General features: G+C 41.8%; 1 protein-coding gene across 1 annotated transcript in view; it reads left to right on the top strand.

The window, feature by feature from the left end:
* Positions 1-4,145: 4,145 nt before the first annotated feature.
* C9 (complement C9) overlaps positions 4,146-25,380 on the top strand; it is a 54,770-nt gene continuing 33,535 nt past the window's right edge. The window contains exons 1-4 of the mRNA XM_058718177.1: positions 4,146-4,296; positions 18,234-18,339; positions 18,740-18,884; positions 19,670-19,817. Of these exons, the coding sequence (XP_058574160.1) occupies positions 4,220-4,296; positions 18,234-18,339; positions 18,740-18,884; positions 19,670-19,817 (476 nt within the window). The 5' untranslated portion in view covers positions 4,146-4,219. The remainder of the gene's footprint in view (positions 4,297-18,233; positions 18,340-18,739; positions 18,885-19,669; positions 19,818-25,380) is intronic.

The raw sequence follows: 25,380 nt of genomic DNA, 5'->3' as shown, positions 1-25,380 counted from the left end.
TGAAGAAATCAAGGGGCTGGATGTCTCAATAAAGCAAAGAAAGAGGATATTGAGAGCATGCGAGTGAAGAAATCATGGTCAGACAGTAGGATACCGGCATTTTCAAAGATGAAGCCATTACAGGCATCAGAATGATGCTAGGACTGTGGGTTAGATGGAATTAAGATAAATATTCATAGAGATGATGGAATCAAGGAAGAGTGAGGCAGGGTGGTACTTCAGAGAACACTGAAATAACTTAAAGTAAATAAAGGCTGGAGTTTGAGCGGGGAGAGAGATAGAAGGCAGTGTCAAAAGTCCTGGGTGAATGTTGACAGTTAAGAGTGTTGGTAAATAAAAGAGTAGAAGGCGACCCAGCTAGACCTTGTCAACTTCTAAAGAAGAAAGGATTGTACTGAGTCTTTCCTTAAATGAAGTGCTGTAACGTAATCTAGTGGGCCCTAAGTAGTTCCATGTGACTGTAAACAGATCTGAGCCACAGGAATTCTCATTACTGTAAAGGGATCGCCAGACTTACATCACTCCCATTGACCTTCACAAAGAACCCCAGAACCGCTCGATCGAAAAATCGTTCTCTCTTTCGTTACAAAAGAGCTCATTTGAAAGTGCTGTAAAAACGGCACAGAACCAGCAGCGAAGAGAGCTGGAATCTGATGCTGCCTCTACCCCTGACTGTGTGACCTTGGTAGTGTCACTTCCCATCCCGGACGTTATCTTCCTCCTCTGTATTTATGTATTTGTCGATTGATGCATGAATTCCCAGTATCTGTTGAAGCCTAATGGGTGTAAGCACAATCCTAGATGTTGGGGACATAGCAGCAAGCAAGGCACACCCGAAACCAAGAGGCCCTGCCATGTGAGGGTTCTCATTTCCTCCAGCAAGTGTGTGTGTTCTAAGTGAAAGCACCACAATTTCATTTGTAGCGGTCTAAGACCTGTGGATCTTTCAGGATTTAGTCAGAAACAGATATGGAATCAGATGGCAGCTCCAACTTGAGATCCCTGGACACTGAGGGAGTCCATAAAATGGCTAATAATAAACTTGCAGAACACTGTTTCCATCACTTTAAGAGAGCCAAATGGAAATTATGCTCAACACATTCACACCACTTTAGGCAAACTTAAGTGTTTCTGCCTGATGGTCACACATTCTAATGCACACATGTGTGTGTCTCTGCCTTAAAAAGTATTATTATTGTGCAATAAATATAATTTAATGCCACAAAGTTTCCAAGCAAATCGAAACCAAAGGGAAATTAAAAAAAAAAAAAAATTTTTTTTTTAATGCTCCTGAGTAGAGAAAACCTTGTGAGCCCTCGGCAGAGTGGAAAACTCTGACATTCGAGCTTGAAGGCATGCTTGTTCAAATCCCACCTCTCCTGCTTCATACGTGAAGCCTTGGCTATATTTCCCTGAGGCTCATCTGTAAAGCTAAACCAGAAGCCTACCTTTTATGCAGTTGAGAGGCTTTAGTGAGAAATTTTCTAGTTGCATGGTGTTTAACATGACATAATTAAAGTAATAGCAACAGAACATAAGTGTGGTGGGAGGAGCCTGAGAAGTGGAGTTGGACACACCAAGTTCAAATTCTAGTTTCTCACCAACCAGAGATGGGCGAGGCCAGACAAGTGATGTAATCTCAGTGCTTTTTGGTTTCCTCAACTGTAAAATGGATTATTTTGAGGATTAAATGAAGCTGTATATATATATATATATATATATATATATATATAAAAGCTTGACACATTATAGAAGTTTGATAAACACTTGTCCTTTCTTTTCTTTGAAAGCCATTACGTATTAAATAATATTATTCTTTTCACATCTCTAGTCTAGCATGCTTCATTTCTCCTAGATAAACACTGAAGTATAAATGTCACTTAACGACATGTCAGAGGGGTACGTGGTGGTGCAATCGGTTAAGTGCCCGACTCTTGGTTTCGGCTCAAGTCCTGGTCTCAGTCTGTGAGACCGAGCCCCACATCGGGGGCTGATGCTGTGAAGCTTCCTTGGGATTCTCTCTCTCCCCCCCCTCTCTCTCTATCCCTTCCCTGCTCTCTCTCACTACCTCTCAGAATAAATAAATATTTAAAAAAATAAAATAGAGGGGCGCCTGGGTGGCTTAGTCAGTTGGGCGTCCGACTTCGTCAGCTCAGGTCATGATCTCACGATTTGGTCCATGGGTTTGAGCCCCATGATGGGCTCTGTGCTACAGCTCAGAGCCTGGGGGCTGCTTCAGATTCTGTGTCTCCCTCTCTCTCTCTGCTCCACCCCAACTCACGCTCTGTCTCTCTCTGTCTCTAAAAAATGAATAAAAGTTAAAAAAAATTTTTTTAATAAAATAGAATAAAAATATAAAAATATGTCAGATACATAGATGTCAAGGGCAGAGAAGACGTAAATACAAAAAAATGTAATGTATATCGTATTTTATATATTCCTAATATATAATATATAATTAATGTGTTGTTGTTATATTTTAATTCATTTGCTACGTTACATTTAGCCCAAACCACGGGAATAAAATAAATAGAACTTCTACAGAGCAATTCAGCATTCAACCAGCCAGGTAAGAAATTTCCCTTGTCCCCTCCTCCCTGCCTCTGGGGGGGGGGGGGGGGGGGTCAGTCAGTCTCCAGGGACAGAGGTGGTTTTCAATCTCCGTTCACACTGAATTATCAAGTCAAGTAACACAAAGTCTAACCCATTAGCATTAGGTCTAATTAGCATTAAACATCATCTTATTTTGCCTGCTCCCAAGTTCCTCTTTCGGGAGGTATCCTGGCAGGGTCCAGAGCCAATTCCTACTGTATCTGGCCCCCTCGTCGTTAGCTAAGACTTACAAGAAGCATCCTTGGGCATAGATTTAATCATTGCTATAGTGACAATGTTGCTGCACACATTCGAATCACCGCATTACTTGGCAGTTCTGCAACGTCTGCAAGTTAACAGCAAGCTCAGGAACCAATGAAATTAGCCCCCTTAGACACCTAGAACTCTCCACACAACAAGGAGAGGGAGGCAAGAAAGCCCGTGGGGGGTAAATAACTTCCACTCTAAGTAGGACCATTAGAAGAAACGTAAGACTGTGCTAGAAAAACTAGCTGTCTGTTAACCCTCCACCCCACCCTCTGTTTCATCAGTTTGTGTATGTGCTCATGTTTGAAAACTGCCTATTTGTAATTAATGAGTATTGATGAAGGCCCCTTAAGTCCTGTGTCAGCAAATATTTGTCCAAAAACTTAATGACATAGTGTTTCTCAGGCTGGTCATTCAAACTCTCGACCCTGGCCACACATTTGAATGACCCAGCAAGCTTTAAAAAAAAACACCGATGCAGGGTCCCATCCCAGATCAATGAAATTAGAATCAGGTAGGGGGTGGGCAGGCATCAGTGGCTTTTCACAGGTCCCGCCCGGGGACCATTCTATTCTATCGTACAACTAGTGTTTTAAGAATGGTTGTGGTATCCACATTCCCTGGCACTTCAAAAACATCTTACCCTTTGCACAAGTCCCGGAGAAAGTGAAAATACGAAGGGGAAGGCATCCTTTATGATGGATTGGAGCAAATTGTTCCATTTCAGAATCTGTCTTGCTGACCGGTGTGTTTCTGAGATAAGGAGAATGTGTCCTCTTGTGGGACAGTGTAAAGCCCTAGGGAGTTTACCTAGATTCTTCACAATGATCCCCCAAGCATATACAGAAAGCCTACTTTATAACCGCATTTCACCCTTTGCTGCACCCATGTGGAAATAACCCCCACAGCTCGTTCTCAAATTGTGTCGTGTATGTCCGTGCCTCCTTTTCTAGTCAGGACAGTTCTTTTACTGATTTTGAGTTTATGCCTCTATGAGAATCATCCACAGACCTTTTTCCCCCAAATTACACACTCTGATCCCTTCCTCCCAGAGTCTCCCGAGACGGGAAACACTGGAGTTTTGTTTTTTGGTTTTGTTTTCAACACTCCGGCTCACGTTAGCCAATTTAGCACTCACCGTCCCGTTGGCCGAATATGCTCATCAATATGAGAGGACAGTAGGTCACGAATTACAAAATGACTCTCCTATGATTGGACTTTGGCTCCCAGGAAGTCCTGTTTGACAAAAATCCTGACAGAAAACAGGCAATAATTGTCCCACAGTTCTCTGGCCCTTTGCAAATAAACGCCTTACAGGACCTGTCTGGCCATTCCTCACGGAGCTGCCTCAAGAGAGCAGATGTCTGCCGGCCAGAGGTTTGCCTTTGCAATATGCATTTTACAAATAAGTGTCCTGAGTGCTGGGCCCACTCCTAGGTGAGTCTCTTTTTCTGTTTGTCTCTGGAATTTCACTGCTTTGATATTTATCTCAAGGCCTACTTCTTAGCAGGAAAGCAGATAAAATTTCAACCCACATTGAGGTAGATAGCCCCAAAGTTTTAACTTTGGAAAGGGGTGAGAAAAGTGCAGGGGTGTGTCTTGGAGAGTTTTGTAAGGAAACCTGCTGCTGTTTCCAGAAAGTTCTTTCAAACAAGCCATTCACATGTTAAGACCGAGATAATCTTTAAATACTTGGAATTATGAAGCAAAGCTGGTTTTCACCAGAGTATGTTTGATAAACCTGAGCTTATCAGTATCTAACATATGAGAAAGTTAAAAAAAAAAAAAATTAATCTTTCCCTCATTCTGCCTCAATGTCTAGCACTCTTAACTTTTGGATATATCACCTTCTTGCTCCCATGTCAGGCAAAGGTTAAACATTTGGCCTTTCCTCCTTGACATTCAAAGTTATGTCCAGAGGCACACATTTTGACCTTAGGCCTAGGGTTAATTTCCTCCTTTTTTTTTTTTTTTTTTTAATATGAAATTTATTGTCAAGTTGGTTTCCATACAACACCCAGTGCTCATCCCAAAAGGTGCCCTCCTCAATACCCATCACCCACCCTCCCCTCCCTCCCACCCCCATCAACCTTCAATTTCCTCCTTTCGAGAAGAATCACCATAGCACAGACCTGTCAGCCCTGCTTCTGGCAAAGACTTACTTTCTCTCCTTTTGTTCTGATCCTATTTGGGAACTTGTAGCTCATTCCAGGCCAAGCCAGGATGTGCTTACCAAACAACTACGCCGTATCCAAAATTGCTGGAGAACATGTAGATCTTGCTATCCGGCATGATCTGATTTGGGGACAGTATTGAAATATTTCTGGCTTTGACAGTATAGTCAGGGGATACTATCTGCCCAAACACTGTCTCCTCTGCTCAGACACTAACTGCAACGTGCTTCCATTTCCACTTTGGTCGTTTGACTCTTGGTTTAACCAAATTCTATTCTGGGATCTGATGTCCATCTCGAGCACAGCTTTGCCTCCCTGTCGGCTCCAGTGGGGACCGCCATGCCTCCTGGGCCCCACTCGGCCTGTGGTTTGCTCACAGGGCTACAGCTTCCAGCAGAAGGGGACACAGAGGTGCTGCACAGACCAGCACGGGTCTGGGTGAAGCTTCACCAGGCTTCCCTTTGCACCCTCACTTCCTCTTCCGCGTTAGCTAAAAAGCATTTTTCCATTCGGAAGATATTTGCACTTACCGGGCATTGGGTGCAAAGGGGATTTGGGAAGGCGGTCACTATAAGTTGCTTTAGCCTTCCACCCTGACGCTTTCTTAAGTTAAAAAAATAATTCAAACAACCCACATTCCTGGATTGAGACTCCTGCTGATCAAAAATGAGAGGCTGTGAGGAAGGCTACATCCGCTTTGAAGTTTGTGCCCTTGGGTCCTGGCCTCACTCAGCTGTCTCAGGGGGAACCAGAAAGCCCCCCGCCCCCGGCGGGCCCCCCAGCTCCCAGCAGCTGCACCGCTGAGCTGGATTTGGCTTCAAGCACTCTCACCGCCAGGCTCTCAAGAGTTTGTTAGGGTTGCCCGGGCTGGAACACTCCGTGCTCTGCCCTTTGACAGAGGGTTGAGGTCAAAACACAGTGTTCGGATCAGTCGTGAAGTGAGACACATAGTTCAGCCAGAGGACTGGAGTTTGCAAATGACTTTTTAAAAAAATTTATTTAATGTTTATTTTATTTTTGAGAGAGAGGGAGAGAGAGACAGAGGACAAGGGGGGAGGGGCTGAGAGAGAGGGAGACGCAGAAGCAGGCTCCAGGCTCTGAGCTGTCAACACAGAGCCCGGCCTGGGGCTCAAACCCACAAACCCTGAGATCATGACCTGAACCAAAATTGGACGTTTAACCGACTGAACCACCCACGTGCCCCACAAATGATTTTTTTAAAACACACATTTGATCAGAATGGAGCACTCCTCTGGAGCAAGGCTTCCCCAATTCAAGGCGCCATTACTAACTAACAAACCATGTAAGTTTGGGCAGATTACTCAATGTTTCTGCACCTCGGTTCCCTCAAGGGTTGTATTCGTTTCCTAGTACCATGAACTGGGCGGCTTTGAACACCAGAAACCTATTGTTTCACATCCTGGAGGCTAGAAGTCTGAAATCAAGGTGTTGGCAAAGCAGTGCTCCCTCAGAATCTGAACGGGGTTCTTCCCCAGTTTTGGCGGTGGCTGGTGATCCCTGGCATCCCCTTGGCTCATGGCTACATCCTTCTAGTCTCTGCCTTTGTCACCACAGGGCTAGCTTCACCTCACCTTTCCTCTGTGCACGTCTGTCATGTTCTAAATTTTCTCTTCTTAGAAGGACACCAATCATATTGGATTAGGACCTACCTTAATGGCTTCATTTTAACTTGATTTTTTTTTTTTCTGTAAAGACCCTCTTTCCAAATAAGATCACATTCGGAGGTACAGGGGTTAGAACTTCAACTTGTGTTTGGGGGGTGGGACACAATTTACCCCATAACAGTGACAATAATAGCACTTACCTAATAAGGGTTTGTGTGGAAGTTTAATTATATTCCATATATTGTACTTACAACGTCTGTGCCTGGCACATGGTAAAAACTCAGTACATGTGAAATATTCTTTAGAATTATAACTTGCTATTACTTTGATATGCTTTCTGGTTAGTAAAGGGAGGGATAAAGTTCCAGCCAGCCTTCAGGGGATATCATATGGCTGCAGATACTTCATCTGAAGCCACAGCGACCGTGAGTTATTGCTACTGGTGAACTGTTGGGGATATTAATAATCGTTTGTTTGCAAACGTAAGAGTGCCCATGAGAATAGGTCCTGAGCAGGGCATCATCTCTTCTGTTTCTCAAGGTAGGATAGAAATGTTAAAACCAATGTGTGAGTAGAGTCGTAGCTCATAATACTGGTCTTGGAGCCAGAGGGCTCGAGTTTGATTCCAGGGTCCATAGTTTATTAGGTCTGTGACCCTGGCAAAGTTCTTAATGTCTCTAAATCTGTTCCTCACCTGCAAAATGGGAATGCAAACATGACTTGCTGGGTGAAATTCCTGAGATAATAAAGGCAATATCCCCCGCACAGTGATGGGGTGGCTTTGAGTGCTCCGTGAGTGCAGCTCTCATTATTTTTTTCTTTTTGATTTGTAAATAACAACATGTTTACATGGTTCAAAGACCAACAAATATAATAATATATACATTGAAATGTCTTGAGAGAGATTTGTGTTATTGCATATAAAGTACTTAGAATACTACCCCTCTCCCAGTATACCCTGTTCCCACAGGTAAACATCTTTGTTAGCTTTCTGTGTATCCTTCCAGAATTTCTTAGTGTAGATTAAAACATAGTGACATATATAATCTTATTCCTCCCCTTTCCTTTACATACTCTCTTACACTTTGCTTTTTCCTTTTTCCTTTACAATATATCCTAGAAACCTCTCTGTATCAATTGTCCACACAACTGATCACTTTTCCATTGTGTGGCTATACGCCTCAGATAATCTATCTTTTATTGATTAACACTTAGGTTGTTCGCAATCTCTTGTACTATTAACAGTGTTGCGATGAATACTTTTATTCCTATATCATTTTGCAAGTGGATAGTTGTACCTGAGGATTAACTCCCAGAAGTGATGTAAAGGAGTCAAAAGGAAATTACCTTTGTGACTTTGCTAAAATTGCCCTACGGCCCTGGGAGGTGGGTATTACTTTGCACTTTCCCCAGCAGAGTATGACAGTGTTTATTTCCCCACAGCCTTGCCAGTGTTTTGATATTTGCCAGTCTCATAGGTGAAAAAATGGTATCTTCAAATAGTTTTAATTTCCCTCTCTCTTTTCTTGTTATTATTTCTTAGTTGAAGTGTAATTGATATACAGTATCCTATTAGATTCAGGTGTACATCATGATGATTTGATGTTTTTATACATTGCAAAAAAATTCCCACAATAAGATTGCACATCCTTTCATATGTTTGAAGGCCATATGTATGTTTTTCTTTGTGACTGTCCATATCCTTTGCTCATTTTTTCATTGAGCCTCTTGTCTTTCTCTTATGAATTTCTATGGCCACTTAAAAAACCAGTCCTTTGTCTCTGGTAAGAATTAAAAACACTTCCCCAATTTGTCATTCGTATTTTGACCATATACATGGTGTGTTTTTAGTGTGATTATAATTTTCATATTTATATTACTCTTTATTTTCAAATAATTAAGAAAGAGCACTAGACTGGGAGTTAGAAATCCTGAGAGGGATTTGGTAGGTGGCCCTTGGAGAGGAACTGCCTGAATTTGAATCCTAACCCGGCTATCAAGTACCCTCTGCTGTGTAACTTGAGGAAAATTACTCACCATCTCTGAGGCTCAGTTCATTATCTCTAATGTGTGATAATACTGGTAACATATCTTACAAGGCTGATGTAAAAATTAAGTGAAATAATAAGAATAAAGACTTAGAGGAATTCTGACATAAACTAAGCATTCACAAATGTTAGCAATGATTATTTTTTATGTTTCTTTACCTTTAAGAGAGACAGGGAGACAGACTGTGAGTGAGGGAGGGGGAGAGAGAGAGGGAGACACAGAATCCGAAGCAGGCTCCAGGCTCCTCATTATCAGCACAGAGCCCAACGCGGGGCTCGAACTCATGGACGATGAGATCATGACCTGAGCCGAAGTCGGACATTCAACCGACTGAGTCACCCAGGCGCCCCAAATGTTAGCAATTATTATTCAATTTATTTGAATTAAATTTATCTCAGTAATCTGGACAAATACCCACACCTCTGTTAATGGGAAAGCCAGGCTTAACTCTTAAACTGAAGATATCCAAAATGTCAGTCTTTGTTTGTAATGTTTTTGATATTCATATTCAATACGAGCTAACAGATATTTATTTACCAACTACTATCGGACAAGGACGGTCATTTGTTTATTCATCCATGTAATACAGCAAATATTTACTGGGTTTGTGACATGGGCCAGACATTGGATCAGGAGCTACAGGGTAGTACTAAACATGTCATGGGGGTCTCTGCCCTCACTGGGCTGACAGTCTAGTAAGGAATATAAATAAATAAACAGCAATTGAAGCTCAGCCCAGTTCTCTGAGTGAAGCCCATGGCATTAAGAGAGGTGGACTCCTTTGAGCCTCACCATTCCACTCTGCACTGGCTTCATCTGTCCTGGCCTCCGCAGGGACTTTGCTCCTCTAACTCTCCCTCTCTCTCCTGCATCATCAACATCTCCCTGTGTACCGAATCATTCCCATCAGCATACAGACATGTTGTAACATTTCCTTTAAATGTTGGCTCAGTCCTCCAGCTTACCCCAGACCTACACACTCACATCCAGCCTCATGGTGGGAAATGGCACTTAGATTCAGACAACGCTCACATTTATTTGCACGGTGCACATTGCTTCCCTTAGCGCAATGCCTGGTTACTTAAGTCAGCATCTCTTGAACATCTAACGGCCCAAACTCAACGTGTCCAAAACATACCCACTGATTTGTCTCCCCATCTTCACCCCACCTGCACCACTACTCACTGAGTTACTCAGGCGGTAACTCAGGACTCACCCTTGACTCCTCTGTTCGTATCCTTCCCACGTGCAATCTAACAGCACATCTGTTGATATTGTCTTGAAAATATATCCCAAATCTGCCCACTGCTTGCTATCTCCACTGTGACTATTCTCGCCCAAATCAGTATCATTTCTGGCTTGTATCCACCCTTGCCCACACTCTACCAGTCAGCTCTCCATCTGGCAACCAGAGACATCTCTAAATCTTTTGAAAACATAACTCTGGGTGTTACTCCTGGTCTCATACTCCTGTAAGAATTCCCATCAAGCTCAGAATCCAATCCAAACTCCTCACCACAGCTTACAAGGCAGGAGCTGCACCCTACCTGCTTCTCCAGGCACCTCTGCTACCTTGCCTTTTGCTCACTCGGCTCTGTCGCCCTACTTCTGTGCTTCTGACATACCGCCCTCAGGGCCTTTGCATTTATTTGCCCCTAGCTTCGAACACTCTTTTTCCAGACACTCACACAGCTTCTCTCTGAATTCATCCAAGTAGCTAATCAAATATCACCTTCTGTTCTGGTCATTTTTGCTGTGTAACAAACCATCCCGAGGCGGTTGTTAAAACTATACCAATTATTTTATTGGTTCATGAGTCCAAGGGTTGACTGGGCCCGGTAAAGTGGTTTTCATGAGTATCCCATGCAGATGTAGTCAGATGGTGGCTGGGCCTGGGATTATTATGATGATCTCTTCACTCATGTGTCTGTCATTTGGGCTGGGAAGACCCAAACAGCTAGGGGCTGGAACAGTTGATTCTCCTTGAGAATCTCTCTCTCTTGCTCTCTCTTTCTCTCTGCTCTCCATGTGGTAGACTCAGGGTAGTCAGTTTTATACATAGTGGGAAAAGGCTCCCAGAGCAAATGTTTTTAAATAAGCCAGCAGAACTTGCATGGCTTTTTCTAACCTAGTCTTAAAAGGCAGGCAGGCTCATTTCAACAGTGTTCCACTCATCAAGGCATTAAGAAAAACACTACCAGCTTCAAAAGGAGAGTACACAGACCCCATCTTTGATGGGAAGAATGACCAAAAAAAAAAAAAAAATCGTGAACACGTTTTTAAATCACTACACCTCCTCTGAGAGGGCCCTTTGACTACCCCATATAAGAAACCTCCCTCCCCTACTCCAGCCCCATGGCACTCTATCCACTTACCCTGCTTTATTTTCCTTTACAGTTCATACGTCTTAACTGACACTGCATGTCATATTTGCTGGATCCTCGGTTATTGTTCTCATCCACTAGAATGTAGGCTCCATGATGGCAAGAACATTGTCTTGTAGCCCCAATCACTTAGAACAATTCCTGACACAGAGCAGGCCCTCCATAAAGGTCCTTGAATATAGGCTCACTGGGAGCACACAAAACAAGCTCTTAAATAAGTCTTGGTAAATCAGGAAAGGTCCTGAAAAAATTAGCATTGGGCACTGCTGTTATATTGTCTTCTCGTCTTGATGAATCTCATGAACTAAGAAAACTGGCAGATCCGTGGGTTAAGAATGCAGTCTTAATTAGTTTATATTTCTCCACTCAGAGGAGCTGCATTGTCTTATTTATTGACAAAAAGATTCCTTCCCACAGCAGGTGTTTTCTCGCCTGGAGTGTGAGCTGCTCCTGGAGGTTTCCTTCTACTAAAGCTGGAAATATTTTATGGCTGGGAGATGGAACCAGGCGTACATCAATGGCCCTTCATTTAATGCACTTCTGGCCCAGAGTTAGACCTCCTGTCATGCTGATATACATCACTTTGATCTGGGAAATGACTTTCAAGCTGAGATTGAAACACTTGGAGATAGGTTTTACTTGATAAACACATTTCATCTAGGAATCCAGACAGTGCTTTACAAATACTTCTCCACTCAGTCTAATAACTCAGCAGGGTGAAAGGTAGGTGGTAGGCATTGTACATATACAGCCCTTGAACTACAAGAGATTATCTGCCTAGTGAGTCAGAGGAGCTTGGGAGGGAGTGTTAGGCTCAGAAGTCCCTATCCAAGAACACTCACCTCCTATCTTAACATTTGCATACTGCATTCATTTCAATAGCCCATTCCTTTGGCACAATCTACTATTTCCTCCTAATAATTCCCCACAGTCCTGCCATATTTTGCCTCCAAGTATCCAGGTACCTGGTGCATGAAGGGAAAACAGCCAGAAGTTCCCACACTTTTTAACTTATTTTTGCCTAATTTCATATCATTTAGGTTTAAACTTAAAATAGATCCAGGAAAGAAACAAGTTGTCCAATTAATGTGCTTTACCTGGAACTGCTATACTAGGAAGGAAGGAAGGAGGGAGGGAAGGAAAGAAGTTTTTGTTAACTTTCTGTATCTCAAAATGTCTAAAAATCATTAAACTATTACATCCAAAAATTATTGACTAAGCTATGACCTTTTAAGTCATTTCAAAGAGGCTTTGATTAGTGATGTAAGGGGAGGTAGCATGGGGGACAAGGAAAAATTGCAGTGAACTAGGAGCAGCGAGAGGTAAATTCTCCATCTGGTTTTGCCACTAATGCCCGACTTTGGATAAGTACTGTAATTCTGGTTTTAGTTTCTCATCTGTAAAAGACAACTAATAACACCTACCAAATTTACCCCTCGGTGGTAGAATAAAAGATTAATAAGAAAATGAGATTTGAAAATTGACTAGTAAAAGTGGTAGACATATAGAAGAAACTGCTAAATAGAAAAAAAAAAAACACATTTATTGAATATTGTGGGCTGAACTGTGCCCACCCCCAATTCATATGTCAAAGCCCTAACCTCCAATACCTCAGAAAATGACTGTTTGGGGAGACAGGGTCTTTAAAGAGGTAATCAAGTTAAAATGTGTTCATGGGGCAGGGGGGGGGAGACTCTGATCCAATGTGACTTATAAAAAGAGTCCTTATGAGAGGAACAAAGTTGAACACAGGCCGTAGAGAGGAAAGACCATGTGAAGACACAGGGACAAGATGGCCATTTAGAAGCCAAGGCGAGGCCTCAGAAGAAATCAACCCTGCAGATACCTTGATCTCAGACTTCTAGACTTCAGAAGTGTAAGAAAATAAATTTCTATTGTTTAAGCCACACAGTCTGTAGTATCTGGTTATGACAGAACCAGTAAACCAACAAATACCCTGTGCCTGATATCTAGAGGGCTGTAAGTCTCCTCCCAAGGCAAGGATGTCATCAGGAGACGTTCCTATGGGGTCATTCATGGGTCATTCATGAGATAAATCCAAATCACGGTCTAGGCGGGGCAATAAAAGATCAAAGGCAGAGCTCCGTACTGAGTCCAGAGTGTGAGTTAAATCTACAAAAAAGAAAAGAAGTTCTCGAGTTAGAAGCTAAAAAGGAAGGGAATCGGTGTGATGTGGTGCTGATTTTCAAGCGAAGGATGGTAGAGAACAGTCTATAGGCAATGCCAGTATTTTTGGAGCAGGGTCTTGCTACCTATGTGTGAAATAGATGAACCACCTTTCTCCTCAGCCCCCATCACTGGCTGGGTCCTAGGCTTGCTCAACAAAGGACTCTAACTCATTCTGGAGTATTTGCAGTGGATTTTACCTCCCCATACATGATCCTTCAGTCTGTACTGTACCCTCTGGACTAGTTATTCACTGAAGCTGATCTCATCGGCAGATGAGAAAGATAAAAGTATCATACCCCTGGTCTATCAGTGCAGTTTCTACAACCAAGAGATAATCTCTTTGGGGGAGCTGTTAAGACAAACTTCTAATGTGATCATCTGAGTAAGTGATAAATATAAAAAAAAGATAAACAGGAGGAGATAACCTAGTTGAAGGCAACAGGACTAATACTAGAGAAAGAAAGTTATTGGAAAGATCCATGCAGACATTAGTAGATAGAACCTAGAGGAGTTCCTGAAATTAATGATAAACTACCTCAGTGACATTTTCAGGCTCGTGGTGGCTTCAAGTTTGGGTTCTATTGATATAATGGGTACCCCCAACTAACTTGAATTCTACCCCTTCAGATTCGTGAATATCCTCTAGACGTAGCCAAGCATCATTTCCCAACATTGCATGAATATGAGAATCAACTATGGTCCTTTTTTTTTCTTCCAAGATTTTATTTAAATTCAAATTACTTAAAGTATAGTGTAATATTGGTTTTAAGAGTAGAATTTCATGAGTCATCACTTACATATATTACATGTGCCCTCCTTAATGTCTTTCACCTGTTTAGCCCATCCCTGCACCCACCTCACATCTAGAAACTCTGTGTGTTCTCTGTAGTTAAGAATCTGTTATGGTTTGTCTCTCTGTTTTTATCTTATTTTATCTTCTCTTCCCTTCTTCTATGTTCATTTGTTTTGTTTCTTAAATTCCACATATGGGTGAAATCATATGGTATTTCTGTTTCTCTGACTTATTTCCCTTAGCATAATACACTCTAGCTCCATTCCCATTGCAAATGGCAAGATTTCACTCTTTTTGATGGCCAAGTAATATTCCATTGTGCACACATATACCACATCTTCTTTATCCATTCATCAGTTGATGGACATTTGGACTCTTTCCATAATTTGGCTATTATTGATAGCACTGCTGTAAACATTAGGTGCATTGAATGAATATTTTTGTAACATTTGAATGAGTAGTGCAATTGCTGGGTCATAGGTAGCTTTATCTTCAACCTTCTGAAGAACCGCCACACTGTTTTCCAGAACGGTTGCACCAGTTAGCATTCCTATTCCAATAACAAGCTGAACAGGATTGAAAGTTTCCTAGCTCACTGATATTGTTATTTAGAATAAAATCTCTTTTAGATCAGGGATCATAGTTTTTCTTTTATTTTGTTTTGTTCTTTTGCACACCATTATACCCCTCATGCCTAGCAAATAGAGACAGTTAATAAATATTTGATGAATGGATAAATGAAAGGATGCATGAAGGAATGAGCTAATTAAATGAAATGTATCATTGCAAAAGTGCTTATGACATAATAGAGAACAAGATTATATACAAATAGGTGCAAAGAAAAATAAATTACACGAGGAGTTTAGGGAATGCTCATGGGGAAAAAACACATTATGCCCAAGATGAGATCATGTAATAAGTAGGAAATAGAAGGTCGAAAGGCCTGAAGACATGAGAAAAAGTAGCTTATCTTGGGAACTTCAAGTTCAATGTGGCTAAAGTTTTGATGGAGAAAGTGAGGATGAAGAATGAGGAAGGAGATAGGCTGTACAGAGCTCTCTAGACCATGTGTCCTAGTTTCCCACTACAGCTGTGACAAATTACCACAAATTGGTGGCTTAAAGTGATACAAATGTATTATGTTACAGTTCTAAAGGTCAGAAGTCTCAAGTGGGTCTCACTGGACCAAAATCAGAGTGCTAGCAGGGTTACATTCCTTTCTGGAGGCTCTAGGGAAGAATCCATTTTCTTGGTTTTTCCAGCTTCTGGAAGATGCCTACATTCCTTGGTTCATGGTTTCCTTCCTTCTTCACAGCCAGCAATAGCCAGTGGAGTCCCTTTTCATGTTTTGAATTTCTCCTACCTCTTCTTCTGTCTTCACACCTCCCTGATCTGCTCTTCTGCTTTTTAGGAACCCACATGTTTAGAATGAGTTCACCCAGATGATACAGAATAATCTTCTCTTAGTCACACCTGCAAAGTCCCGTCTGCCATGTGAGGTGAACATTCATCGATTCTAGGGATCAGGATGTGGACATCTTTGGGCATCATTATTCGGCCTGCCACACCATGTTAGAAAATTTGGGGAAGGGGAATGATATGATCAAATCCTGCATTTTTAAAAGATCCTTGTGTATGATTTATGGAAACTGGATTAGGGACAAAAGTATTGTCATCTGGGAGAGATGTAATGTTAGTGTAGAGCAGAAAAGTGTCTGGCAGAGATGAAGGGCAAATGGACTTGAGAGTTAGTTATGAGACTAAATAACAGGTTTTCGTTGTTGATTAGATACGGAAGATGAGAGGGAGGGTTGCAGGCTAAGAGAGACAATATCCAAGTCTCTGGCCAGGGCGACTGCATAAATGGAAGTACCATTTACCAGGACAATACAGGGCAAGCAGCAGCTTTGAAAGGAGGCGAAAATAATGAATTTGTTTGGAGAATATGGTGAGTTCAATGGGGCATAATGAAATCCAAGTGCAGACCTCCAATTGGGAGTTATATCCAAGAGCTTAAAATCCAAGAGAGGTGTCTGGACGGCAGACTTATCTCTCAATGTCATTAGTATGTGCATGGAAACCAAAGCCCCGAGAAAGTGTAGACATTTTTTAAAAGATAGGTTCAAGACAGGGCCTTGAGGAAAAACAGCCTTTCAGAGGCTAAGGAAGAGGAGCCTACATAGTCTAGGAGAACTGGGCAGCAGAGAAAGAAGAAATGAAAGGAGTTCAGTATCATTCAGTCCGAGGGAAGAGGCTGTTTTTAAACAGCCAGAATGGCCAACTGCATCGACAGCTGTGAGGAAGTCAATAAGACAGGCACTGAAAGGACCAAGTGTGCCACATAGCTGTCTGTCATCATTGACTCTGGCAAGAGCAGTGTCCTTGGGGCAGGAGGGCTGAACAGTGATTGGGAGGTTAGGAGCAGGAGATAGGGTGCAAACTACTCTTTGAAGATAGATAAAAGGAGGAGAGAATTTCAGAGGTAGCTAACGGGACACATAGTGGTGAAAGAGAGGAAACTTTTTTTTTTTTTTTGATGAAAGAGAAACATAAATATGTTTATAACAATTCCTTTAAGAAGCGACATTGTGGAGGGGCGCCTGGGTGACTCAGTTGGTTAAGCGTCCGACTTCGGCTCAGGTCATGATCTCACAGTTCGTGAGTTCAAGCCCCGCATCAGGCTCTGTGCTGACAGCTCAGAGCCTGAAGCCTGCTTCAGATTCTGTGTCTCCCTCTCTCTCTGCCCCACCCCCCCACCGCTCATGCTATCTCAAAAATAAACAGTAAAAAAAATTTTTTTTTTAAATAAGAAGTGACATTGTGAAGGACAGGAGGGAAATGGGGGTGCCTGGAAGGGACTCAGAGAGAGTGTTTTATTTGCTTATTCATTTGCTTGTTTCTCTTAATAGCAAAGACTTGAACACAATATATAACAAATTGAAAAACAGTTGGTAGCAAGGAAGAGTTTTAACGGAGGACAAATACAATTGGTCAAAGTCTCAGAGAAGTGCTGGAATCTGGAGACTCTGTGGAGGGATTGGCCTTACATAGCCACCCTTCTGGAGTAAGAGACTGTGCTCTAGAAAGAGTAGGTACCAGTTCAGGGAAGTGGGGGCAGGACATTTACATTTATAGGATTCTTGTTCAGTGGCTTTTGCTTTTGTTTCCTTTTCTTTTCTTGTCTTTCTTTTTCTTTCTTTCTTTCTTTCTTTCTTTCTTTCTTTCTTTCTGTCTTTCTTCTTTCTTTCTTCTTTCTTTCTTTCTTTCTTTCTCTCTTCCTTTCCTTCTTTCTTTCTTTCTCTCTTTCTTTCTTTCTTTCTTTCTTTCTTTCTTTCTTTCTTTCTTTCTTTCTTTCTTTCATTGAATGATATAGTAATCCAAGGAGGTGTTGCAACCAGAAGAGATACAAATAGTGAACAGAAGAAGAAAGAATTGTTCAAAGCCAGAAAAACGCTGCTGAGCTTTGGGTCTAGAGGGAGGAGGGGAAGGCTACAAGTGCCAAAATATATGCCTTAAAATCCATTACGGTAAGGGGTAAGTCCTGAAGCGGAGAGTGAAGTGGTCGGGCTTGCAGTTTAGGACACGCACGGTGCAGCGGGAGGAGGTCTTCGTCTACCAGGTGCAAGCTCCCAGAGTGCCTGGGCCCCCTGGCTGGAATTTTCAAGAGAACCAGGTCACCAGAGGCTTTCTCAGACTCTGGGGGATGCAAAGTGAAACAAGGTGCTTCACTGAGTTCATAAGTTGTTTGGAAATAAGTGACTAATCAGTGTAAAACAGGTAGCGGGAAGACCTGCTGGTTTTCCTCATCACCATTGTTTTCAATACAGTTTATTGTCAAATTGGTTTCCATCCAGCACCCGGTGCTCATCCCAACAGGTGCCCTCCTCAGTGCCCGTCACCCACTTTCTCCTCATCACCATGATTCCAGGCATCGTTAGATTCAAAGTTAAATTACAAAGCTGTACGAGAATTCAACAACAAAACCAGTTGAAAATACAAAGCAGCATGTGATCAAATGTCAAATGAGAGATATGGTAAATGGATACGTCCTTTGATTTTACAAGGCAGAAAAGTAGTAAAGAAATTAGACTGGCTTGTGAAGGCTTCTTGGAAACAGGCACATGTCATGCCACGAAGTTGACGCATTCTGTTGTCTTAGTTTTACCCCAGAGACCGGACAAGAGAATGAGACACCACTTCCGATAGACTGCAGAATGAGTTCCTGGAGCGAATGGTCAGTATGTGACCCTTGCCTCAAACAAATGGTAAGTATTCATTGTCATTCCCTCGGCTGATGTCCCCAAATGGAAACTGGGTTGCCGGTATCTCCAGGAAAAGGACTGGAGGGAGGGAGCCCCCCAACTGAATTCCAAACTGAGATGAAAAGATGGATATCTAAAGGGAAGAGTCTCATCCTGCTCGGAAATCTGAATGTGGTGGATAGTACTAAATGAGCGTCACGAGGAACCAGATTCTGCAGGAGAGACTGCCGACCCTAGAATGCCAGATGTCACTGTCACAAGCATTAGTGACTGCTTTTAGGGCTTCCATCGTAAAACCATTGACTCACCTGGGAGTAGAAGGCTACAGTGCTGTGGATGCAGTTTTAGACGTTATTCCTTTTTGGCGTTAGAAATTCTAATGTTTCCAGCTGGTTTTGTGCAGTTTCGTTCAAGGAACATTGAGGCCTTTGGACAATTTAAGGGGCAAAAGTGCGTGGATGCTGTGGGAGACAGACGACTGTGTGAGCCTACTGAGCCCTGCATAGACATGGAGGAAGACTGTGGGAATGAGTTTAAATGTGGCACAGGTAATCCTTGCATCCTCCCTGCTCATTGTGGGCTTCTGTGTGCACTCATGAGCAGAAAAAAAACACGTCTGCTTTGACACGCTTATGGTTGCAAGTGTGAAAGGTACCAGTAAAAGGGCCACCTATAAATGTTGTACAAAGAATTCAAATGTATGCACATTCCGTCCCCTCTGTCATTAAAGTACACTTGATAACTTCAGGAAGAGAGGAAATTTGGCATTAGACACACAGTATCTTTTTTTTTTCTTTTTTAAATATAATTTATGGTCAAGTTAGGTAACATACAGTTTATACAGTGTGATCTTGGCTTCGGGAGTAGATTCCCATGACTCATTGCCTACATACAACACCCGGTGCTCATCCTGACAAGTGCCCTCCTGAGTGCCCATTACCCATTTTCCCCTCCCTCCCCCCTTCAACCCTCAGTTTGTTCTCTGGATTTAAGAGTCTCTTATGGTTTGCCTCCCTCTCTGTTTGAAACTATTTTCCTCTTCCCCTCCCCCATCATCCTCTGTTAAGTTTCCACATATGAGTGAAAACGTATGATATCTGTCTTTCTCTGGCTGACTTATTTCACTTAGCATAATACCTTCCATTTCCATCCACGTTGTTGCAAATGGCAAGATTTAGCACTATCAACAATAGCCAAATTATAGAAAGAGCCCAAATGTCCACTGACTGATGAATGGATAAAGAAGATGTGGTTTATATATACAATGGAATACTACTTGGCAATGAGAAAGAATGAAATCTTGCCACAGTGTCTTTCTTGATTTTGATTGCAGGCAGATGCATAAAGAGGCGACTTCTGTGTAATGGTGACAATGACTGCGGGGACTTTTCAGATGAGGATGATTGTGAAAGTGATCCCCGTCCTCCCTGCCGTGACAGAGTAGTGGAAGAATCCGAACTGGCCCGGACAGCAGGCTATGGGTCTGTACTTGGCTTAAATGTTTCTCCTTGAGGATGAAAGTGACCTCTATCTCCCCTGCTGTGCTGGGGTGACGGAGGGTCTGAGCTAGAGAGTAGCTCATGGGTCCGCTTTCTGTTTGAATTATGCTTGAGCTTGAAAGAAGGTAAAGTGCTGAATCAGTATCTCCAGATAATTTGGACACGCTGTCCAGCCTTAGTAGGGGGTCCATAGAATCAGGATGATAGGTGATTATTTGAGTCCAACAGGAGATGAGGCACCTCATTTATGAACCTCTGGAAGGCCATAGCAATGTTAAAGTGATATGTTAACACTTGAAATTGAAATCGCCTGTGGTTGGTCTGGCAATTCAGTTCAAATATTTGAATTGTCAGCAAGGCTGCCTTCCACTGGAACTTGTCCCGGATCTACACCTGGTTGTAAGTTCTCAGGAGTTTCCTGCCTTGTAGAGTTGACCCAGGAGGAATAGGGCAGAATAATCAGTTCTGATGCCTGATGGCAATGGTGTTGAGACTCTGGTTCTCATTACAAGATCAAGTTCCATCCATGTTCTATACATAGGAGCTCTGGGCAGCTAAGCTCAGGTGAGAAGTCTTGGACAGTTTAGAACTCAGAGTTCTGCAGAATAAGGACCATTACCCAGAGATCTGTGCCCTAGGAATTAGAAAAATGACATAAGCCCCAGGTGCTATCCTGTTCCAAATAGAGGACGCCCCAGGAATGTCTACAGCATACTTTCCAATTGTGGTTCTGAGCTTTCTTCAGTGAAGGTACTTGCGGTGGATTTGTTGGCAAATTGTACTCAACAGAGACAGCTGTTCCCACATCCAGCGGTGTATTGACAGAGATGGCACATGGCTCTGTTTCGTTGCCCTGTAGTGCAATGTGTCTTATCAACCTCGTAATCCCAGTGCCTGGTTCATCATAGGCACTCATTAAATACTGGTGGGTAGATATATAGAGGAATTAATTAATTGATTGATTAATGAAAATAAGTGCTTCTAAAATACTGTCAATTGGCATCAGGTAAGATTGAGACTGGGTACCTGGAAACTCAGGTTCAGGACTCAAGTCCTGGAAATGGGGATAGGGAGAGGAAAGAAGAAGATGTGGGTGATGGTAAAAGCAAGAGGAGGAACTAAGGTATTGGTTCTCAACCAGAGGTGATTTTTTTTCCCAGAGGACATTTAGCAATGTCTGGAAACTATTTTGCTGGTCACAACAGTGGGGTATGGGATGGAGGACCCAGGGGGTGAGGGAGCACTGCTGATATTCAGTGGGTAGAGGCCTTGGATGATGCTAACCATCCTGCAGTGCACAGGACCCACAATGTCATTGGTGCTCAGACTGAGACCTTATACCAAGGCAGGGGGCAGTTCCTAAGGTAAGACCCCTGCATCGGTTTGGCTACAAGCGGAAATGTTTTCTCTCTCTAAACCAGATGGAACTTGTGCTTGTTGAATCACAGTAAGGAAAAAAGTCCAGGAGACCAAAAGTCAGGCGCCAGATAAAACATTTCACACATCCTCTATTCACTTTATGAAATCTTGTCCTAGCAACATTCAAGTATTGCCCACTAATACTAAGTGTCTTTGGCCTTTAGCCTAAAGGTAGGAGTCTTGAATCCAATAGTTTTTGTCTCCAGACTCAGGAGGTTATTTTAACAATTGTTAGTAATTGGTATGGGGGTTGTCTGCAACCTTATAACCAGATTACTGTATGCTCCAGTGAGTTCTGACTCTTCTTGCTGTTTTCTTCAAGGAGATACTGTGAGCCCCTGGTGAAAGTCCATTATCACTTCGTTTTGTTTTGTTGTAGATCCAGGAAACAGTTTTCTCTCTAATCTAAACAGATGGGCTTGAAGGTGGGCATTGCATATGTTATGTATTTTCACACAAGGCAAATTTATACCCTGTCTTATAAAAGGATACAGAAATTGTAGCCCACTTAGCTGAAAAACAATCATTCATAATCTATTGGTTTTCTTTGCTCAGAGAAAAGAAAAATTTCATATAAAGCATTTGTAGGAAGTTATATGATGAGGCATTCCAGAGAGCTGGCTAGGACTCCCGAAATACATCACCACCGTATGCTTTACCACCGTAAGGGCTGATGGAAGGGAACGTCAGAGGGGTGACTGTTCGAGACCAAGAAAGAGGGTGGGGCCCCAGCTACAGGAGAAGGTTGGCTGCAGAGGTGGAAAATGAGGTTGGTCCCCATAGAATAAGTCCACCAGCATTTTTTAATTAAATTCCCTACTACCATGAACAATTACCTATAACTAATTTAGGCTTCATAAAGCCTATTACTCTCCAACAGCTTTCATTTGCATAATACTTTGAACTTCTCAGCACCTTTTTCCACGTTGTTTCTCTATAGCTTTCCATAATAATCCTGTGAGGCTGTCAGAGGAGTTATTATATTCATTTTACAGATAAAAACTGAGTGCAGCAAATAAAACCAGTTTAGTCTCTTTAGATTCCAGCAGAACTCTTTAGTCTCTAGTGGAACTGAAACCCACATTTCTCTGACTTTTATAAAACTAGATTTGTTTCACCATCACCTTGGCCTTCTGTTCACATGCTCATCACCACCCACTTCACCATCACTGCAAAGCCCATGAATCAACCCTTTATCTTCAAAGTAAAACTAACCTTAGAAAATGAAACTCCGTAGGTTGCTATTTATTACCCACATTTTTGAATTAAGAATATTGAAGAATAGTATAAATCAGTAATTAATATTTAGGAAGAGTTTCCAAAATGACATGCTTTATTAGATTTGAGATATTCTTCAATCCCATTAATGTTACATATATATTTATGATGCATCTCCATTATTCTTCTAAGGGCCTAATGGGATATATCGAATAGAGGTAATAGGAGTAAACACCCTAGTCAGAGCAACATGCTTGTAAACCTCTTCTACACAGTCCACTCTGGAAACTCTCACTGAGACTTATCAGCAGTCATACACAGCCAGATTCTTTTACACATGAAAGTCACAAGTCATTACCTACAGTCCTTAACTTATATGTGTTTTTCATTTGAAGGACTCCCACTTAAATTCTTAATGCCAAGAGAATTCCCTTGTATCACAAATGTTTCCGCCTCTTGCCTTGTAGGCATCTGAGATTCTCCAGAAGTGTTTAGGGAAATCCCAAGCTCATCTTGCATTCATTGAAAAAATATAAATCCAAACCATCTGTAAATGATGTACAGCATGCAATGAATTACTTTTTTTTTTTTTTTTTAATGTGCTCTAAGCATAACACCACTTCTGTGGAAGGATCTTTGTTTTCTGTTTACCTGGTAAATTGGAACTGCCTATGGTTCTAGATGCTGGCGTGAAAACAGGCACCTCTAGGTGCTGACAAAATATACATGCTTTTTTTAATTTCCCAGGCGATGACATTCCATCCATGAGAAGTTTTCATGTTTCTTGGCTGAAAAAAAAGTTGGCTCATTCTAGACTAGACTGGCCGTCTCTGTAGTAGTGGAACCAAGTCAAGTTTTGAAACATTTCCTCCTTAGTTGTGCTTTAGACTGTGGATCAGCTTCATTGTAACTTTCCAGATGGATGCAGCCAACTAGTCAATTTGCTGTTCTGTAAAACAAAACCTACAAAGTGGGGTATGCGTACCATGGGGTGCAAAAAAGACTTTCTAAGGGGCAGGTAAGTTTTAACATAGTAGTTTCCTCCACTATTAGTGGCTTAACTACTCTATTGGACTGACAGGAAATCTTCGATTCCATACATATATATTGTTCATAAACTTGATAAGCTTAACAACTCTGTGGCACTCAGGTTATCAAACCCATTCTCCCCTTTCATCTCCCCTTTTAAAATCACTGAGCTTTCACTTTCCAAAAGGAGAATACACCCCTTACCCATCTAAATTTTACCATGGGGAAGAACCGAGAAATATCTCCAAATATTGTTGCTCAGTTGGGCTCCAGCGCCTTGTTAGTCAACTGGTCTCTCACTCTTTTTATCAACAACACTGAAAGATATTCTAATCAATTTTCAGAAAATGGGCTATGAAAATAATTTTTAATGAAAAACTAGTCTGTGACCTTTTTTTGGCGTACATCTCAGAAGATCAAAGAATCAAGTGACATTGCCATGGCAAAATTCCTTCTATTCTTATCTACTTATGTACATGAGTAAAGTTTCTCAGCATTCACATCTATAAAAAGAGAAAGTAGGAATACAGTTGATCATGAATCTTGTCTTTTTCTAGCAATAAGTAAGATTCACCCACAAGGGCAGGAACTCATCAATTAATTTAAAAAGAAGTCCCATTCATTTCACTGAGACACCATTCCCCCCCCCCCGCCAAATTACTTATGTTTATTTATTACTTTAAAATTTTTAATACTTATATATACTGATAATAATAATAACAACTCAATCCAGAGGAACTTTTAATTACTTAGACCCTATGGTCAAAAGGTATCTTGAAATTTTAGAAATTTCACTTAATATCTTTTTAGTACAGAAAAGTATAAAAAAGTAATCAATTAAAATTTCCAAGATATCTGCACTGCAAAGGAAACAATCAACAAGACTAAAAGGCAACTGATGGAATGGGAAAAGGTATTTGCAAATGACATATCAGACAAAGGGCTAGTATCCAAAATCTATAAAGAACTCACCAAACTCCACACCCGAAAAACAAATAATCCAGTGAAGAAATGGGCAGAACACATGAATGGACACTTTTCTAAAGAAGACATCCAGATGGCCAACAGGCACATGAGAAGATGCTCAATGTCACTCCTCATCAGGGAAATACAAATCAAAACCACACTGAGATACCACCTCACGCCAGTCAGAGTGGCCAAAATGAACACATCAGGAGACTATAGATGCTGGCGAGGATGTGGAGAAACGGGAACCCTCTTGCACTGTTGGTGGGAATGCAAACTGGTGCAGCCGCTCTGGAAAGCAGTGTGGAGGTTCCTCAAAAAATTAAAAATAGATCTACCCTATGACCCAGCAATAGCACTGCTAGGAATTTACCCAAGGGATACAAGAGTGCTGATGCATAGAGGCACTTGTACCCCAATATTTATAACAGCACTTTCAACAATAGCCAAATTATGGAAAGAGCCTAAATGTTCATCAACTGACGAAGGATAAAGAAGATATGGTTTATATATACAATGGAATACTACTTGGCAATGAGAAAGAATGAAATCTGGCCATTTGTAGCAATGTGGACGGAACTGGAGAGTGTTGTGCTAAGTGAAATAAGTCATACAGAGAAAGACAGATACCATATGTTTTCACTCATATGTGGATCCTGAGAAACTTAACAGAAGACCATGGGGGAGGGGAAGGGGAAAAAAAAGTTACAGAGAGGGAAGGAGGCAAACCATAAGAGACTCTTAAATACTGAGAATAAACTGAGGGTTGATGGGTGGGGGGAGGGGAAAGTGGGTGATGGGCATTGAGGAGGGCACCTTTTGGGATGAGCACCGGGTGTTGTATGGAAACCAATTTGACAATAAATTATATAAATTTTTTAAAAATTCCAAGCTAAAATAACCTCACATTAGA

Source organism: Neofelis nebulosa, chromosome 1 (assembly GCF_028018385.1).
Source record: "Neofelis nebulosa isolate mNeoNeb1 chromosome 1, mNeoNeb1.pri, whole genome shotgun sequence".
Taxonomy (NCBI): domain Eukaryota; kingdom Metazoa; phylum Chordata; class Mammalia; order Carnivora; family Felidae; genus Neofelis; species Neofelis nebulosa.
This window is presented reverse-complemented; position numbering and strand designations above follow the sequence as displayed.